The following is a 12,007-nucleotide window of genomic DNA, read 5'->3' as shown; positions in this document are numbered from 1 at the left end:
AGCTCTGAACTGCACAGTAAGCCTTTGACGTTTTACCATATCGATGCGGAAAACCGGATAAAAAACACACCAATTGTTCAACTTTTTGAGCGAAATTTGGCGTGTAAGTGAGGAAGGAAGTTAAGTTGGAGTTACTTCCCATACCTAGTAGTATCATGCATAATGATGAGCTGACGAACCTGTTTAAATAAACGAGTTTCTTCGCCCGCCTATGAGGCGGGCTCAGGCGGAGAACGGGGATCAGCGGCGCAGGGTTGAATGAGTTAAAAACTATTTCATGCTTTTCCTCCATCATTTGTATGATGCCATGTTGCGAATGGGGTGATGATAGCTATGAGGGAATATCAGCTTTATTGTTCAAGTGGGAGAAAGAGATTCCTTGTGAGTTAGTGAGTGTTGTTGTTCTGTTACAGGACTATATGGCAAGAGCTCGGGATCTGGAGAGAGAGCTGAGGAACCTGACCATTGAGAAAACCCGTGCTGAGTCTTTGTTGGAGGTACTGGGTTTTTGTGTGCACACATGCGTGCACAGACACAGATACACACAGACCTACAGACACAGACACATACAGATGGACAGGCACACACAGACAGACACACACACACACACGCGCGCACGCGCACACACACACACACACACACACACACACACAGAATAGATAAGTTAACTCATGCACATGCATGCGCATGCACACACGCACACAAATGAGCACAATACACTCACACACACACACACACACACACACACGCACATACACACACATGGTCACGCTCTCTCTCTCTCTCTCATTCACACACACACACACACACACACACACACACAGTCACGCTCTCTCTCTTCCCTCCCCACACTACCCACCACCACCACCAACCTATTTCCTGTGTCAGGACTGCCAGTCACGACTGACCCGCCAGGAGGAGGTGTGTGCCCAGCTGAGGGACGAGAACTCCAACCTGAACCACGACATTGACCAGCTCATCTCCCTCATCAGTGTTGCCAGGTCCACGGGACAGTGGGAGGTGAGGGCTGTTTTTTTGTCTTCTTCTTCCTCTGTTTCGTTGTTTCCTTCTTCTTCTTCTTCTTCTGCTTCTTCTTCTTCTTTTTCTTCTTCTCCTCCTCCTCCTCCACCTCCTCCTCCTCCTTCTTCTTCCTCTTCATTGTTTCCTTCTTCTTCTTCTTCTTCATTGTTTTTGCCATCTTCTTCTTCTTCCTCTTTGTTGTAGGAGGAAGGTGGCAGAATGGTTAAGACGCTCAGCTGCCAATACAGAGAGTCCGTGAGGGTGTGGGTTCGAATCCCGCTCTCGCCCTTTCTCCTAAGTTTGACTGGAAAATCAAACTGAACGGCTAGTCTTTCGGATGAGACGATAAACCGAGGTCCCGTGTGCAGCACGCACTTGGCGCACTGAAAAAGAACCCATGGCAACAAGAGTGTTGTCCTCTGGCGAAATTACGTAAAATGAAATCCACTTTCATAGGTACACAAATATGTAAGCATGCACTCAAGGCCTGACTAAGCGCGTTGGGTTATGCTGCTGGTCAGGCATCTGCTCAACAGATGTGGTGTAGCGTGTATGGATTTGTCCGAACGCAGTGACGCCTCCTTGAGAAAGTGAAACTGTTGTTTCATTCTTCTTCTTCTTCTCCTCCTCCTCCTCCTCCTCATTCTCCTCCTCCTTCTTCTTCTCCTTCTTCTTTTAATTCTTCTTCTTCAGATTCTTATTTTTGTTCTTCTTGTTCTTGTTCTTCACCTTCTTCAGTTTCTTCTTCTTCTTGAGGTTCTTCTTCAGATTTTTGTTTTCTTCTTTTTTCAGATTCTTCTTGTTCTTGTTCTTCTTCTTCTTCTTGTTTCCAAGCCCCGTCAAATGCTGGCATGGATTACAGGGTCTTTTTTGTGCATGTTTGATCTTCTGCCAGCATATACAGACAAAAGGGGTTCAGGCACTAGTAGGTCTGCACACATGTTGACCTGGGTGATTGGAAAAATCTCCCCCTTTAACTCATCATGTGCGCTGAAACCAGGGATCGAACTCAGGAAACTGGGGTGGGAATCCAGTGCTCTAACCATTCGGCCACTGCACCCATCATGTGTGAGCTTGAACTGCAGTGACTTGTTGTTGCTGTTGTTTTCAGACGGAGAGTGTTCGCTTCCGGGAAATCAAGCCAGAACAGGTGTTTGGGTCTTTGCAGGACACTTACGTCAAACAGTGAGTACCAGTCAGCACAGGCAGTCAGGATATAATGATGATAATAATGTAGATAATTATGCTGATGATAATAATGATAATGATGATAATAGGAAGAATGCATTTAATAATGTATATTATGCTTCAGAATGAATAATACCTCTGCAGTTTCCTAGGTTTGCAAGATATGGATGTTAACTCTTTGCAGCTTTAACTCTTTACAATTTGTTAGGTTTTCAAGATGTGAATGCTAACTCTGTGGTTTTCAAGATAATTAAGTCTTTCCAGTTTTTTATATATTTTTTTTAAAAAAAAAAAAAAAAAAAAGGCTTGCAATGTGTCAGGTTTTCAATAAATGGCTGTTAGCTTTTTACAATTTTTTTTTAGGCTTTCAATTAATAGACAGAACTTTTTTCTTTTTTTCATCGGTTTTCAAGAAATAAATGTTAACTCTTTTCAGCTTCCTTAGGTTTTCCAGAAATAGATATTTAACTTTTTGCAGTTTTTTATGGTTTTAGGAAGTAGATGGTAACTCTTTGTAAATTCTTATGCCTTCTAGAAATTGATGTTAACTCTTTGCAACTTTTCATATGTTCTCATGAAATAGATGTTAAAACCCTTTGCAGTTTCTGAGGTTTTGAGGAATTAAGAGTTAACACTTTGCAGTTTCCTTGGGTTCTCAAGTATTAGATGTTATTGACACTTTGCAGTTTCTTAAGTTTTCAAGTAATGAGTGTTAACTCTTATTTATCTATTTATTTATTCATTAAGATACCTTGCAATAGCGCATTTCTATTAGATGTTATTAACTCTTTGCAGTTTCTTAAGTTTCCAAGTAATGAGTGTTAACTCTTATTTATCTGTTTATTTATTCATTAAGATACCTTGCAATAGCGCATATTCTTGAAGCTCTATGCACTCTGGACAGTTTTCTACGGTTTTCAAGTAGCGAATGTTAACTATATCCAGTTTCTTACATTTTCAAGAAACAGAAACATTAACTCTTTTGCAATGTCTGATGTCACAGGCCTCTGCTGAGCACCGATTCCTCCCAGGTGCAGGAGCTTCGTAGGCAGCTGCACCGCCGGGATGACAGGATCGAAAGCTTGCAGCAAGAGATTAAGAAACTCCGCACCTCTGACTTCCAGGTAAGACTCGACTCGAATTTATTTACTGCCATGAAATCCCGAAAGGATTCATAGACACAACAAAAGAACCAAAGGAACAAAGAAAGAAACGGTCATCTAAGACGCATGTAATGAAATACACATCTGGCGAGTGTTTTTTGACAATTATCGCAATCAAATAAGTCACTTGGTTTTTAGGATATTGTCCAGTGTATTTCATATGATCACATCTGATAGTTGATTATACTGCTGTACAGTTGTAATTTGATTTTTTCACAAATTATGAATTAGAATACACATATCTAGGAAATGGAATTCATCTTCAACAGCTTCACACATATTACGTAACTTCTTTTCTCTTGGAATACGTGTGCTCCTGCAGATGGTTTCTGCATGCCTTTGTCACTGCAAACATTTAGCTGTTAAGTCCATTAGTTAACAGTGACCGATCTGACCCAGTTGTTATTTGTGATTGTGTCAGACCATCATTTTTAATAGCTAATTTATGAGGTTGCATTGCTCTGAGTGGTAGTATTACTCATGAATTACCAAATTCATGTTTTCATCCTAAAAGGGTGTAATAGTGTCACTGACATCAGACTGAAAAGAAAGAGAAAAACTTTTTTGCATAGTGGTAGGTAAAAGATATTAATTTGTTCCTTATAACCAATGATTTTGTAAGTAAAGACTCACCAAGAAAAATAGGAGGAATCTCCACTCACAGATCAGTGCAGAAAATTATTTCTTATTTCATTTATTTATCTGCTGAATTTGATACTGTGTATCTTTCTGTTTCCCTGAGAAAGAACCACCTTGGAATTGAGTTTTATATTTCGCTGTTTTCTTTGATTATCTATATTTTTGATTAATTAATGATTTCCATGTGTGAAAAGTTTGTGTCTTAAAAAATGTAATTTCCGGCCTATCAGGCAGCACAGCGCATAAGGCACATCTCCTGAATTTCAAGAAAAAAGTTATTTTTTGAGCATGTATGAAGTGCTCACATCCAATAAGGCATATATGCTGAAATTCCTGAAAAAGTGAAAGTCCTCACTATTGATTGGTGGACAGTGGTCTGTCGACCCATGATGTTGTGCTCTGAATAATGATGTTGTGCTGTTCATTTATCTACTCATTCATGCATTTACTTATGCATTTATTATTTCTTTTTTTCTTCTTTTTTTTACTTTTCATATTTATCTGTATATGAGCATTTGATTGAGTCTGAATAAGATTTTTTTTTTCTCTTTTAATTGTTTGAAGCAGACAGTAAAGTCTTTTTCAATTTTGAATTTGAATTTAGATGTTGAATTTGCACGTTCAGTGTTGTGTGCTGTGTTTTGACAGGGAGGGCAAGGGGACACAGGGGACTACTCCATAGGCCGACTCAAGTCAGACCTGCAGAAACTGGAGAAGCGTACAGAGGACCTTCAGTATGAGGTGACAGCACTGTCATGGTGGATGTTCATCCTGGTGTAGGGGCCTGTTTGTTCCCCCCCTTTTTGTTTTTATATCAGGGTCAAATCTTGCTAGCCTAGATGATGAACCCTAGGGTTTACTTAGACTAGGCTGGAATGACCCCTGGGTGTAAACTTCAACTGGTCAGAACTGATGCCTAGAGATGGATTTGTTACAACCCGCTCACTCTCCCTTCTGGTGGATACGGGGCTCATTCAAGGCTTGCTTGATATGCCGTCCCACCCCACCCCTTCCCTGGGGTATCTTTGGCCCAGTTAGAATCAATATGGGCTGTCCAGAATTCTCCCACTGTTACGAGAGGAGGAGTGGGGGGGGGGGGGGTAGAGTGGGGGGTTCTGTATGTAAAGGCAAGCCCAGAATGACCCCCCATCCTCTTACAATGGCTGGATTGAAGCTGAAGACAGGGGGTAATTTGCAGCTGGTTGTGGGGCAGGATCGATCTTGACTGGCCACAAACGACGCCATGGTAAAATCCATGTACACCACACCACGTCTGCTAGGCAGATGAAGCCTGATCAGCAGCATAACCTGATGCGCTTAAGTCAGGCTTTGAGTACATTCTTCTATATTTGTGTACTTATCAGAGTGGATTTCTTTTATAGAATTTTGCCAGAGCACAACACCTGTTGCAGCCAATGGTAACTCGGTGTATCATCTGATCCAAATCAAATGACCAGACACTCCATTCCATTTTCCAGTCAAATTTTGGGGAGGGGGGCTGGGGGGGGGGGACCAGGGGGGTAGGGGATGGGCAAAACTGAGATTCTTTTTCTTCTTCGTGGGCTGTCTCTCGTATGTACACGAGTGGGCTTTTACGCGTATGACCTTTTTCATCCTGGCATGTAGGCAGCCATACTCCGTTTTCTGGGGGTGTGTATGCAGGGTATGTTCATGTTTCCATAACCCTCTGAACGCTGACATGGATTACAGGATCAGTAAGTGTGCATATTTGATCTTCTGCTTGCGTATACACGGGAAAGGGGTTCAGGCATAAGCAGGTCTGCACATATGTTGATCGATAAAATCTCCACCCTTTACCCACCAGGCGCCATTACTGAGGTTCGAACCAGGACCCTCCCGGACACTGTATCAGCAGCAAATAAGCGTCTTAACCACTGTGCCACCTTGCTGAACAGATCCAGACACGGGACAGGAAGGTGGCGTTGCTGCAGACCCAGCTGACAGACCTGCACAAGGAGGTGGCGGTGAAGGAGGCGGAGAACACCAACCACCTGCAGACCATCAAGATGCTGCAGGACAAACACCGCTCCAACACCGGAGATGTATGTTCATGATTGGGAAGCACTGGGTCGGGAAGGGCAGCTTGTTTTTTCGGGGGTTGTTTTTCTTTGTTTTTGTCATGTTTCTTAGTTTCGAATGTTTCTTCGTTTATTTTCTATTAATTCTGCCTCTAAAGGACAGGGGAGTGACCCACACACCCGCTGAGCTGAGCAGCTTATTTTGGGGAAGGTTTTCCTTGTTTTTTGTAATGATTTTTAGTTTGTAATGTTTCTTGGTTTGTAATGTTTCTTGGTTTATGTTCAGTTGATTCTGACTCTAGGGGAAAGTGACCCACACACCCACTGGGCTGGGCAGCTTATTTTTTGTGGGAGATGGGGGGATGTTGTTGTTGTTTAGTTTCTTTCCTTTGATGTTTGTTGTTGTAGTTGTCCACCACTGGGGAGTTTGGTGACCGACCAGGCCTGACAGAATTCAAAAATAGATTTTGCAAAGCGGGCCTAATTTTTGGGTTATAATCAGCCTCCAGAAGCAGAATTTGACTTTGTTGCAGGTGAACTGTGTGTGTTTGCAGTGTTGGTAAATGTTGTATGTACGCTGATATGACAGAGGTCTGAGTGTTCATAAAAAAAATTTTAAATAAAAATGTTTCAAAAAAATTTCCAAATTCTTTCAGAAAGAGTACTGTGGTGTTGGCGTCTCTGTAAACAATTCATGATCTCTTCAATTGAAAAAAAAATGTATCAGTCCATCAGCTGTTGCAGTGATGAAGAAGGTATATGTGTGGAATGGAATGTGTGGCCCGTTGCCTGTTTCAGCGAAGGAGATTGCCTTACTTTGATGACTTCATGGTGAGGCCCTGTCTGCAGTGTGGCACTGTGGCAGCTGACTGTGTGTGTGTGTGTGTGTGTGTGTGTGTGTGTGTGTGTGTGAGTGAGTGTGTGTGTGTGTGTGTGTGTGAGTGAGTGTGTGTGTGTGTGTGTGTGTGAGTGAGTGTGTGTGTGTGTGTGTGTGTGTGTGTGTGTGAGTGAGTGTGGTCACTAATGGGGTTCTGGCCGTTGTGAAGGGAGCCCAGGGGTGGGGGAGGTGGCTGGAAGGAATGGAATGCTTGAAGACTTTGTTGTTGTTTTAAATGCATGTTGTCTTGTCTTGTCTATAATCCTGTGGTAATCCCTGTACAGGGCAACAATCCTCAATGTTGGACCCAACTTCTTTGCTTTGGTGTTCCTCTGTTTATGCCTGTATTTTGTCTCTGTGTCAGTTCTCTCTCTCTCTCTCTCTCTCTCTCTCTCTCTTTCTCTCACTCTCTCTCTCTGTCTGTCATTCTCTCTCTCTGTCTCTCTCTGTCTGTCTTTCTCTTCTCTCTCTGTCTGTTTCTGAGTCTGTGGCATGTCTCTTTCTTGCATGCTGCCTCTGTCAGTTATGCATGCGAACTAATGTGTACATGCACCGGGTTTCACACAAAAGCAGTTATGTGAATGATTTGTTGTTTGCTGCTGTTGGTTTCACCTGTGTTTCTCACCAAGCTCCTCTGCATCTGGTCAGTTCACCATTCAGACAAGTTTGGTCTGTAAGAAAACATGAAACATGTGACATCTGATTTGGGTTATAAAACATACTTGAATTTATTTATTTTAAATGTAAAATGGGAGAAGATTATTATGAACACTTTGCAGAGGACAGCAGTGAACAGAACTGCCTTGTGGTTTCACTTCTGTTAGTCCTGTGATGTCATTTCTTGTGATAAAAGTGTATCTTTGATGAGCGTATACATTGAAAAGCAAGGTTTCAAAAAATCTGTGGAGAGAACAAAGTGTGTATGGATATGAAAAAGCAAGATTTTTGAAAGGAAAATATATTGAGAGAAGAGATTGTCTGAAGCCGGCAGTGCATGGATTTCTTTCACTTGGAGACTGACCTGTGTTAGTTTTCAGACATATATATCAGCACTGTGACCTTCTTTGGGTATAGCGAGAAGCATCAGCTTCCAGTCAGTGACAACGCAAAGAATGGAGACTCACATTTAACCCATTTCATCCTAAATCAAACAAAGAAATATCAGCAATCCACACCAAGCAGTTTTCAAGTATTGAAGGTGGAAAGAGGGTTAAGTCAGAGAAATCATCAGTAAAATTTTGTTTAGAGATGGATTGTTGTAACATTTGGTTTGCAAGTTTTAAAGTGATTACTGAAGCATGCGTGAAATGTAAATCGAATAAAACTGGCTTATTGTTTGTTCGTACTGACAAGCAAAATAAAGCAAACAGAACGGAACATTTTAGTACACACTCAAGTGAGGACAGCTGACTCATTATAAAATGAGTAAAGTTAGAGCTGCTGTTTCAGCTTAGGATTCAAGTGTAAGGCAAAGAAAAAGAGCAGATCTGACCCAGAGTCTGAAATGCAAAGCACTCTTAAGTAAAACCAGAAGAGCAAACACCTTGAAACACAGCAGCTAAAACACAGAAGCATGAATGTTCTTGTGCTATTCTTTTCCATGTATAATGAGTTGAATTTCATTTTGCCAGTCCTTCTTTGAAGATAACTTGTCTTTTAGTGAATTCCACAGACCTGTCTGTTAAGTCTTTCTCTCTCCACAAAAAAAATAAAAGAAACTTTCACCATGTTTTCGACAGTTGTAAAATATCAGACGCATTGTCAGCATGGGTTGTTTGTATTTACTAACACCCGTACAAACAGGTATTGACATGTCTTCATTACTGTTGTTGTGTTGAAGGGTTGTTTGCAGGAAAACATGCTGGGCAGTGTTTGCATGGAGTGTGACTTAATTTTCACATGACTGCTTTTGATACACGATTATCATATAAAATGTGTGTGTGTGTGTTGTGCATGTTTGCATATTGTGTATGTGATCACTGTGTTTTGAAATGTTGAAGAGTGTGCACAGCGATTGAGAGAAAAAATGAAGAAAAGAAGAAAAATTTACGTTACTTGTGTTTAAAAAAAAAAAAAAAAAAAAAAAACACACACACCCAAAATTTGCAGTTTTTGTACATACTTTGAACTAAAAAAAAAAAAAGGCAATATCTTGCTTGTTTTGTGGCATAATATGACCCTACATCTGCAGAGCTGTTGTAATGGATGCTGCTTTCACCATGTGTGTATTTGTCTCGGTATAAAGGTGCATCCAAACCTTTACTGATTGGCAACACCGTTGATAGGGGTTTTGACGCATTAGTTCTTTCTTCTTTATTTGATTTTTGATGCATTAGTTCTTTCTTCTTTATTTGATTTTTGATGCATTAGTTCTTTCTTCTTTATTTCCCTTCGGTCATTGTTATGCTGTCATTCTCTCTCTGTCTCTGTCTCTTTCTTTCTCTCTTTCTCTGTCTCTCTCTGTCTTTCCCTCTCTTTCTCTCTCTCTCTGACTTCTGGTTCGTTTGTGTGTATGTTTTGAAGGAAACTTTTGGTTTCTGTCAGTAGCCGGTTTTAGCAAATTTATGTTAGTTGTATATTTTGGCACCCAAGAGCTTTTGATTTAGTTTTTAGGTTATTTCAACTGTTTGTTATCAATATGTTAGTAGTTATGGTTCCGTTTTGTCCTTCATGCTTTGTTTTTAATCCTCTGGTAAAAAATTGAATGGATTGGTAAATGTTGTGGGCATCTCTTGGGCTTATGAGCTGTAGTGACAAAAATATCCTTGCAAAATTTTCTGTTTCAGGGACAGATATAGGTTGGTTGGGTATATTATCATACACACAGAAACCACACATACAAACACCCAGACACACACAGACACACACACACACACACACACACACACACACACACACACACACACACACACACACACACACACACACACCACACACACACACACACACACACACACACACACATGAATAAGTGTGTTGTTTCTCTTGCAGGCCAGTAAGTCAGAAGATACCATACGACAGCTGAGGGCTGAGCTTTCTACCATGAGGGACCAGCATACTCACTGTGTGCATGATGTGAGTTCACAGGTGTTTACTTGATGGACATGTGTGTGTGTGTGTGTATTTGTGTGTGTCTGTATGTGTGTGTGTGTGTGTGGGGGGGGGGTGATGATAATCAGTATGAACACATTTTCCCACCTGGTCAGAATTGCCACAAACTGACCCAACACACACTGACATGAACCATGTGTAGCCCTTCTCAACTGAACATTAACGTGAATGCCACACATGTCAGCATCACAAACACCACACACATGTCGGCATCTTATTGCCCCAATGGGGTTGAAACCCAGGACTTTTGCCACTGATGATGGGCACGTTTTTGTTGTTGTTTTTACCGCATCTTTTGGTCTGACTGGTGTTTGCTTCTGTGCCTACATCTTAAGAAATGTGCATGTTTTTTTTCTGTGCTTGCATGTTTTCCTTTTGGTCAAGGCTGGATCATCACATTGAGTTTTTGAAAACAGTAGGCATATATTACATTTTTTTTAAATTTATTTTATTTCATTATGTTTTTTCACAGCAGATGTGTAGCTTATATGAAAACTGAACTTTCCTTTTGGCCACCATTATATTAATTTTACTTTCCTCCAGATCTCACACTATGAAAGGCGGATCAGTACTCTGGAGTCTGAACTCAGGGATGCTAAGGAACATCGTAGGAAGGCAATGGACGAGGTATCTCACTATGATGGCATTTTTTTTATTCTGTTTCAGATATTAATAATCATGCATGAGTGACCAGTTTTGCTACATCAGCAGTAATGATGATAATAATATCTGTATAGTCTGTGTTGTTTAAAAATGAATGTATGGAGTAAGGAGGGTTGTTTATTTGCTTGTAAAAGTTCTGACAAGTTCTGGCTGTTACCTGTTTGGTAAGTTATGATTAACATAACGCTATGGGAGCTCTGTCTCTACTCATTTGAACATATGTCCTTGGACTCTGGAACTGAAACATCAGTTACAGAGCTTTGTTGATTGATCCACAAGAGTTTATTCGAAGAAAACTTGTACCAAGTTAGTCAGTCAACCCTCTAATTTAGTTGATACATTTGATGTCAGATAAAGACAGTGACTTGTGATGAAGATCATGGGGGTGGACAGGGGGGTGGGAACTTGGAATGAGTGGTTTGGGCGTAGTGCTACTGAAGTGGTGTAGATAATGGCTCAGCAAAAAAAACAAAAAAAACAACAACAAAAAAACACCACCAAGATTAAAAATTTGGAACTTTTAGAACTTGTAGAACCATGTTTAAAAGCCCCTTTTTTCCTCCTTCCTCACACCCACGCAGATTTCTAGAACTTGTAGAACCATGTTTAAAAGCCCCTTTTTTCCTCCTTCCTCACACCCACGCAGATTGGAGCTCTGCAGGAGAGGGTCCGTGACAGTCAGATTTCCACCCACGACCATCACGAGATTCTCAAGTCAGAGTTGCGGCGTCGTGACGAGACGATTCAGACCTTGAGGATGGACGTCCTCAACCTGCAGGAGAAGAGAGATGCTGCTGTGGCTGAGGTGAGTGCAGTGGGGTTTTTATTTTTTGATTTATCTTGACTGACTGTGTGGCCATGTTATTGAGGATTTGAGTTGTGAAGGATTTCTGTCACTTTGTGGAGGATTTGAATTCTACTGGATTTCTGTCACATTGTTTAGAATTTGAATTCTGCAGGATTTCTGTCACTTTGTTTAGAATTTGAATTCTACAGGATATCTGTCAAATTATTGAGAAATTGAATTCTGTAAGATGTTTTCACGTGTTGAGAACTGGAATTTTGCAGGATTTCTGTCACAGTTTATTGTTTAGAATTTGAATTTTGTAATAAGAGTCTCACATTTTTGAGAACTGGAATTCTGTAGGATTTCTATAATGGTATTGAGGGTTTGAATTCTACTGGATTTCTGTCACCTTGTTGAGAATTTGAGTTCTGTAAGATTCCTTCACATTATTGAGATATGGAATATTGCAGAATTTCTGTCACAGTGTTGAGAATATGAATTATGTAGGATTTCTGTCACA

General features: G+C 40.8%; 1 protein-coding gene across 1 annotated transcript in view; it reads left to right on the top strand.

Moving 5' to 3' along the window:
- The window catches only part of LOC143285593 (uncharacterized), a 148,378-nt gene that overhangs the window by 41,297 nt on the left and 95,074 nt on the right, over positions 1-12,007 (top strand). Inside the window, exons 4-12 of the mRNA XM_076592986.1 lie at positions 414-497; positions 889-1,020; positions 2,132-2,205; positions 3,212-3,332; positions 4,659-4,751; positions 5,927-6,073; positions 9,918-10,001; positions 10,581-10,664; positions 11,347-11,505. Of these exons, the coding sequence (XP_076449101.1) occupies positions 414-497; positions 889-1,020; positions 2,132-2,205; positions 3,212-3,332; positions 4,659-4,751; positions 5,927-6,073; positions 9,918-10,001; positions 10,581-10,664; positions 11,347-11,505 (978 nt within the window). The remainder of the gene's footprint in view (positions 1-413; positions 498-888; positions 1,021-2,131; positions 2,206-3,211; positions 3,333-4,658; positions 4,752-5,926; positions 6,074-9,917; positions 10,002-10,580; positions 10,665-11,346; positions 11,506-12,007) is intronic.

This window comes from Babylonia areolata, chromosome 9 (genome assembly GCF_041734735.1).
Source record: "Babylonia areolata isolate BAREFJ2019XMU chromosome 9, ASM4173473v1, whole genome shotgun sequence".
Taxonomy (NCBI): Eukaryota; Metazoa; Mollusca; class Gastropoda; order Neogastropoda; family Buccinidae; genus Babylonia; species Babylonia areolata.
Note: the sequence above shows the minus strand (reverse complement) of the source record. Positions and strands in the feature narration are given on the sequence as shown.